The sequence below is a fragment of the Camarhynchus parvulus genome, chromosome 11 (genome assembly GCF_901933205.1).
Source record: "Camarhynchus parvulus chromosome 11, STF_HiC, whole genome shotgun sequence".
Classification (NCBI taxonomy): Eukaryota; Metazoa; Chordata; class Aves; order Passeriformes; family Thraupidae; genus Camarhynchus; species Camarhynchus parvulus.
The window spans coordinates 19,157,317-19,165,187 of NC_044581.1; the positions used below are offsets into that span (position 1 = coordinate 19,157,317).

The 7,871-nt window shown below is 48.2% G+C and overlaps 1 protein-coding gene across 4 annotated transcripts; it reads left to right on the forward strand.

Moving 5' to 3' along the window:
- The first annotated feature begins 316 nt into the window (after positions 1-316).
- Positions 317-5,246, forward strand: PDP2 (pyruvate dehyrogenase phosphatase catalytic subunit 2). 4 transcript variants are annotated; one of them, XM_030955943.1, is made up of 3 exons: positions 348-448; positions 1,401-1,490; positions 3,148-5,246. In XM_030955943.1, exon 3 carries the CDS (start codon positions 3,203-3,205, stop codon positions 4,805-4,807), a length of 1,605 nt encoding a protein of 534 aa, XP_030811803.1. In that variant the 5' UTR covers positions 348-448; positions 1,401-1,490; positions 3,148-3,202; the 3' UTR covers positions 4,808-5,246. The 4 variants fall into 4 exon arrangements, with proteins under 4 accessions (XP_030811801.1, XP_030811803.1, XP_030811802.1 ...); XM_030955941.1 differs by lacking the exon at positions 1,401-1,490 and having other exon boundaries at positions 317-448; XM_030955942.1 differs by lacking the exons at positions 348-448; positions 1,401-1,490 and adding an exon at positions 490-565.
- Positions 5,247-7,871: the final 2,625 nt, after the last annotated feature.

Sequence of the window (7,871 nt, forward strand, 5' to 3'; positions counted from 1 at the left end):
TGCTTTGCGATTTTGAGCCCCTTCAGCCGGTGTCCTCAGTCCTGAAGGGTGTAGAATCGTAGTGGAAAAAAACCGGAAAAGCCGAGGGGTCCTCCCTCAAGGAAACAGCGTGGCTTTGAGCGTTATAAATGAGGAAGAAACCCCTGCTGGCGTTTTTTCTTCCTAACACGTGTCACTCGCTTCCTTTTTGCTCTCGTTATCGGGCTGCGCAGGGCCGCGGCGGGCGCGGGGCGGCGCCGGCAGCGAGGGGGCCGGGGCCCCTCAGCCCGGGCGGCCGCGCCCGCCGCGCACAACATGGCGGGAGGGCGGGGCCGTGCCCGCCCCGCCGTGTCCTGACAGGACCCCGCGGCAGGGCGGGTTGGGCGGTGGTGCTGTCGGTCAGCGCCGTCCCTCAGCCCCGCCGGGGGCAGCGCGGGGCCAGCGGGCTCGACTGACGGCTGCTCGGACGGTGGGTGCGCCGGGGGCGGGGGACGGGGCGGGCAGAGAGCGGCCGCCGCCGGGGCAGCCGTGCCGGGGCACAGGGAGTGGAGCTGGGCCTGGCGCGACGACTGTGCGGAAGCGGGAGGTGGGAGTTGTGCGGGGCACGGGCTGTCGCGGCGGCGGTGGTGTGCGGTGGGTGTGTGCAGGGCACAGGGCGTGTTCTGTGCGGGGCAGGGTGGGTATGTGTGCGGGGACGGGCTGTGTGAGGGTGCGGTGCGGGTGTGCAGGAGCAGAGGGGTGAGTGCGGGACAGGGGTGTGGGGGTACGGGGGTGTTGGGGAGCAGAGGGGGGTCTGTGTGACGGTGTGTGGGGCTGGGGCGGTGCGGAGGTGGCGCGGCAGCGGTCGGCGTGTGCCGGATGTGTGTGGGATGAGGCTGGGTGTGGGCAGCGTCGGGAGGGTGAGTGAGGGGAATGTGGGGGTCTCAGAGGGGCTGTAAATCCAAGTGTAACGGGTGTCTGTTATTTCACTGGGAAAAGCGGGCGCTGCTGCGCTGTGCGCTCCGGCAGCTGCTGGGGCCGTGCCGGGGCTGGCCGGGCTCAGCCCGGGCCCCGCTGGGACACGGCGTCCCCGGGGAGGCAGTGCCGGCGCTGGAGCGGGAGCGAGTTTATGTAATAATTGGCTCTTACATAAGGGTCTTTAGCACACCGCTTTAATTAGCACCGCTACCGGGGGCGTCCTGGGCAGCAGCGTCTGCACACTGCGGCTGGGAGGACCCCGAGGATGGGAACGCAGAGAGCAGGGCTGGCACACAGGAGCTCCAGGGCTCGTCAGCGCTACCTGACCTTAGGCGAGCGCAGGGCCAACCGGTGTTAGTGACCCTGCTGCTGGGCGGAAAACCACACCGCCTCGCACTGTCAGCCAGCCGGGGGGAACGGGGGATGGTTCTTTAAACACTGTTTCAATCCTGTTTTTGATCAAGTATGTGAAAGTCATCCTCCTTTCAATCTCATGGCTGAGAGGGACAGGAAGAGAATAAAGGAAAAACAGAACAGTGAATGGACTGAAAAAGGTTGGCAAACCTTGTCTTGTCTTGTGCTGTAGGTGCTTTTTGGGTTTAGCTGTTGCTGGAGTTGGTAGTGTCAGCTGTCTTCCTGTTATTTTGGTGCATTCTTTTGGTAGGACAACAAAAGGCATTGTGTTTGTTGGGAGATGCAGTGTCCCAGGAGACTGCAGGCAAGCCTTGGACAGGGAACTAGCACTGCCTTTTCCATCTCCTCTCCTGACATCAGCAGTGAAATTACGCTGTGTCTTTGCCTGTTCTCACCAGGTTGCCAGAATCCTAGTGGTGGGGTCTGTTGGAATGCTTGTCTGCTCTTTTCTGCTTTAAGTATGGGTAGCGCACTTCAGAAATGTTTGGTGACACATTGCTTTGGGTTCCAAACAGGATTTTAGCAGTTCTTGGGTTGTATCAGTAGGCCTTCTGTTTAGAATAACTTCAAGGTGACTTTTACTTCCTGCTGATTTCTTGGAAACATTTCCACTCATCTGACCTGGCTGGTTTCTTGTTATTTCTTGTGAAGCGTGCTGCTAAAAAACTGCTGTTGTGGCAGCATGTAGTGTCTTTGGCCTGAGCAAGTGGTGTCACAGGCCGCCTCAAAGTGTTTGAAAGCTCACAGAGAACTCTCTTTTCTCAGTGGCTGCTAATGGGATCTTTTGGGAGTAATTGTACCTGCGGTGCTGCCATACAGTGAATTTTTTAAATCCATGGGGCAAAATTCTGTTTGTGAGTGAACATCTGTTTATACTTAGCACTGTTCCACAGCTGGAATACCTTATTGAAAGCAGGAGACAATGTGAGGACCTCCCCCATGGCAACTGAAGAGCTTCAGCTGCTGAAGTGCCTGAAGTTTCAGGGCTGTTGGCAGCGGAGATCTTCCCTGCAGCTTGTTCTAATTGCCCTCCAAATGAACAAGCCAAATTGTGAACCTGTAAAAGTTGTCAATGTCTTATACTGCACCAGAGTGCACAATGCTGGAAAAAACCCATTAATTAACCAGCAGTAGAATTTACCTTCAGCTGTGTAAAAGATCCTGCCTGCCTGAGGGTTGGTTAAGACCTTGAAGGTAAAAAAAAGAACAGCTGAGCTTATAAGCTGTAACAGAATTGGAAAGGTAGACTGGCTTGTTCTAGCTGTGAGGATCATGGTAATTCACATAAATCATTAACTGGCCACATGTCTCAGTCTTTCCACTGGGTTTAAGTACTTATCTTCTCTTGGGTTTGAAGTTTTGAGTCTATTAATAGAATTGTACTCTAGCAGGCTTTTTTGAGAGTTGTGCAACAATTGTCAGTTTAAGTCCCAATTTTCAAGCTCGTTGGATCTGTTTGTTCTGTGTCGTGTTAGACGAGGCTTCTCATTGTGCAGTTTCCAATAACATTTTTTGTAATGTTGCCATTTCTTCTTATTCTTGCCACAATGAGGAAAAAAAGCCTGTCTGGAAAGTAAAAATTAACTTTTCTGATGAGTTAAAAGGAGCAGTCATATCCTTGGTTATAATTAAGTGACAGAAATGGTATCACTTTAAAGATGCCTTTATCCATAGCAATCTCTTTTGGAAAGAAGTTCTGAATGTTTCTGAGAGCTCTAGATATGCTTTTGAACTTCTATAGGGAAAGCTTCTTATGAACTTTCTAATTATTTTCCCTTTCCTCCATTTATATTCCAGGCTGCAAGGACATTCCGTGTTACTGAAGGAAGGTGCTCCAATTTTGGAGTGACTTATGATGTCAGGAACTGTATCATCCTGGATTTTAAGCTCAGCCAGAAGCAGCATTATTTTACAAGGGAAAGGACGTTGGTACTCCATCTGTATCCCAAATAGAAACAAGATCAAATGGAAGCTTGTTTTCTCCAAAACATGTCCCTACCCTGCTGGGAGCTGCAGCTTAGACAGAACTTTCTCCTTTCCCAAAGCATTCCGTCACACTTCCACCGAAGAAGAACATTTTTCTTTCCAGTTGTCTCCAGCACAAATCAACGACATACTCAGAGCAGGTGAACTATCCCACAGAACACTGGATTTGAATGGCAAGAATGGAAATTCCGTGCTGAGGTTTGAAAGCAACCAGCTGGCCTCCAACAGCCCCATCGAGGACCGGCGGAGCGCGGCCACGTGCCTGCAGACGGCGGGGATGATGTTCGGGGTGTTCGACGGCCACGCGGGCGCCGCCTGCGCCCAGGCCGTGAGCGAGAGGCTGCTGCACTACATCGCCGTGTCCCTCATGCCCCGCCAGAGCCTGGAGGAGATCGAGCTGGCCGTGGAGGCCATGAAACCAGTGAGGCCCATCCTGCAGTGGCACAGGCATCCCAACGATGTGGAGTACCGGGAAATCACCTCGCAGTACTTTGAGAACCTCCGGGTCTACTGGCAGCACTTGCTGGACCTGGACACCGAGCCGGGGTTTAGTTTGGAAGAAGCCATGATTTGTGCATTCAAAAGGTTAGACTCAGACATATCGCTGGAGGTTCAGGCTCCTCAGGAAAATGAGCTGATGAGAAATATTGCCCTGCAAGTAGCTTTTTCCGGTGCAACAGCCTGTGTAGCTCACATTGATGGCGTTCACCTACACGTGGCAAACACTGGTGATTGCAGAGCAGTTTTAGGGGTCCGTGAAGAAGATGGAACATGGTCTACTCTCCCTCTAACCCGAGACCACAATGCCTATGATGAATTTGAAATTAGAAGATTGAAGCGAGAGCATCCTAGATCTGAGGAGAAAACCCTATTTGTGAATGACAGATTACTGGGGATTCTCATGCCCTCCAGAGCTTTTGGGGATGTGCAATTAAAATGGAGTAAAGAATTGCAGCACAGCATTCTCGAGAACAGCTGTGATGTTGAGGCTCTAAACATTTATCAGTACGTTCCTCCAAACTACCATACCCCCCCTTATTTAACTGCAGAGCCTGAAGTCACATACCACAAGTTAAGAAGCAAGGATAAGTTTCTTGTTATTGCTTCAGATGGGCTATGGGAGATGCTGAGTAATGAGCAGGTTGTAAAACTTGTTGCTGGACACCTTACAGAGCTCAACATGCAGAAACCACCACTGACTTTTAAGAAACCAGTTAATTTGGGTTACATGCACAACTTGTTGCTGCAGAGGAAGAGCAAAGGCCTGGCCTCCCTGGACCAGAACACGGCCACCCATCTGATCCGGCACGCCATCGGCAGCAACGAGTACGGCGAGGTGGACCCCGAGAAGCTGGCTGCCATGCTGACCCTGCCCGAGGACCTGGCCAGGATGTACAGGGACGACATCACCGTCACCGTGGTGCACTTCAACTCAGAAACTATTGAAGATTACTACAGGAGCCACGAGTAGAGCCTTGCACTGCTGCAGTTCAATACCACTAGGGAACTTCCATCCTGAACCATTCCTTTCTCCCTCTGGTAGTCCAGCTGCTACCAGTGCCTGCAAGATCCTAAATCTTTTTGTTACTTACTGGCTTTGAAAATAACTTTCTAAAAGGTGAAATTTCCCTGGGTTTCCAGGTTTGTATACACTGAAGAAAAACGTTTTCATAAAACCTCACTGAAATGTGATTGAACTAAAGATTGTGGACCAGTTCTGATTCCATGAGAACCTCTGGTAAAACTTTCCAATGAACAAACAAGGCAAATTTCACTGAGACTGGTACAATTTAATAGAGATGGATAATAGGTGTAGCTGCATGGAGTGTTGGGCTCTGCTCTTGTGGAGAGTGAGTAGCATCCTGTTGAAGCACTGTAACTGAATTAAATAAATTAACTACCAAACCTTTTTTGGATGTGTCAGATATTTTAACAAATTGGCCCATATTTATAAAATAACATGAAAGAAGGCTGTTCAAAGAGCCCTGGGATTTTCAGATGTCTTTCTTGATTCTCTTTCTTAAGCAAGGGAAAAATTGTATCTTGTTGTGCAATTCTTTTCAAGAGGGAATTCATATTCTCTTTGTGGACTTGTGTGACAGCTTAGAGTTCAAACACATGAGGGCCTTCACAGTTCCCTGTTCAGGATTTAACAGTACTAGACTTAAGCATTTGAGTCTTTTGCTTAAACAATGTACTCTTTATTAAAAGTATTGATAATTTAAATTGTTTGTCAGATCTAGAAGTTCAAAAATTCACCTAAAAGTAAATACAGCAAAAGAGAGCATCTTTCTCTCCAGATTTAACTTAGAAGAGATAACAAGTGCTGATACTTCTCCAAAATAGGTTTTATCTTTCATTCTTGCTTCTCCTTATAGGTACAGAGTTATTTTCCTTAATGAATGTATGTTTTAGTCACTGAACATACACAAAAGTGTATTTTACAATGGTTTTGCTTTATACTGAGCTTTCCAGAGTGCCATCCAAGCTTGCAAATAAGCTTTTACATATGGTGTTCTCTGGTGCCTCTTCCTTGTTTACACTCCACAGGAACTGTTTCCCACAAGGATTTACACACTGGGAATATAGACCTGTTTACTGTTCTTGCTGCTGAGTAAGAACTTGTGTGGGTGCAGAAGAGCAAATAAAAATATTACTTTTTTTCTTAAATTCACTTAAAAACATTATCCTCCTACAGTTTAGTAAATTAAAAAGTTACGTTTTTTTTCTCAAGATCTTAAGTAGACAAGGTCTTGGGGCTTAAACTGGTAGCATTTTTGGATTTGGGGCTCTCTGTGTACTTTTCCTTATACATAAAATTTCTTAGTGCTTTTTTCAGGGATTTAATAATCTGTTTTGAAGATGGGATTAGAAGGAGAAGGAAGATAAACCTGTTAAAAGATATTCATGCTTTTGGCTATTCAGGATTGACTATAATTAAGTGCTACAATTGCAATCACTAAATGCATCCCTAAAAAAACCTTTTGAATTTACTGTTGATTTTTTTTTGTCTAGTACATTTTGGAATACATCCAGCCATTCAGCCTGAAGGCAGATTCAATGAATAGGTCTGTTCCCCTTGATAGCAGCAAAACAGGATTTACCTCAGGAAACCTGCCCCTGAGCTCTGGGTGATAAGGGCTGCAGGGAGACCTTGGGTTTGTGCCAGATGCTGCTGAGGTGGCTGAAGTTCCTGGTGCTGGGCTCCAGCTTGCTTTAAAGGGTGCCCTGCTCTCATCCCCTGGGCTGGTGCTGTGGGGACTGAGATTTCTCTGCCAGGAAAGGCAGGCAGGGATGCTCAGGCCTGTGATAACCTCAGGAAAGGCTGCTCTGCCTGCAGGGCAGGGGCTGAGGAGGGGAGAGCTCCTCAGCAGCATCCCTGGACCCTTCTGGCTTCGCTGGGCTCTGTTTGCTCTGACAGATCCACTTGTGGGATCAGTTACAGGCTTCACTGCCTGAAATTGAGCCATGAAGTAGTGAAAAGGCATTTCTCAGCTGCCTCTAACTTGAGAAATTAGCAGTGCAGCCAGAGGCACAAAGGTGCTAAACCATTATCAAAGGGATGTGAACTGAGACTTGTCTTATGAAGGTAGTGTAGAAAGCATTAATGTAGAGCCAAACTGCTGCTGCAAGGGTAGTGTAGCAAAGCAGCAAGTGTCTAGTCATAAAATAAACACAAAGTTCTGTTCCTTTCACCATCCAGTGGTGAAGTCATCTCTTGGAAGAGTCACTGTGGCACTTTTTCATCAAGTGTAAGTCTTGGAGACATTGTTATGTGTAGGTTGTAACTGCACCTGCAAATTGGTGGTGATTGTTTTGGGAAACATGTCTAAAAATCAGAAAGTTATTTTCCATTTTCACAGTAGGTTTGCTCAGCTTTGACATGCAGCTCTATAATTATCTGTGGTGAAAAAGGATGATGTTAAACTAGTTAAAAGTTTGATTTGGTTTCGTTGGTTGGTTTTTTAAATACGAATCGTGGATTCAGCTGCATATTCCCTGGAATTTGTTGCTGTCAGTGAAGGCAATCCATCCATTCTTAGAATCATTTAGGTTGAAAAAGATCTCTAAGATTGAATCGAGCTGTTAACCCAGCACTGCCAAGGCCACCACTGAACCGTGTCCCTAAGCACCACATGGCTTTAAATGTCTCCAGGGGTGGTGACTCCACCACTGCCCTGGGCAAGCACTCAGGGAATTTGCCAGAAACTCCTCCTCCTCTACAAAATGAGTGTGAACTAGGACTAATGAGGGTGAGAAAACCCCAGGGTGAAAAGTTCACCCATGTAGAAGAGTGTGAGAGCTCTGGAAACCCAAAGCTGATTCTCTGAGATGCCAAGCACGTGGAGAAGACAACCTTCAGGTAAGCAAGGTGTTATTCTGCACTCTTACCAGAGCACAGAGCTTTGTACTCTCAGTTGATACCCCAGGACTGTGAGATGGCAGAGCTGTGGATTCTTCCCACAGAGCCCCTGGACATCCACTCTGCCGCTGTAGCTGTGACACACAGGTGACAGGAGCAGCCAGCTGGAGGT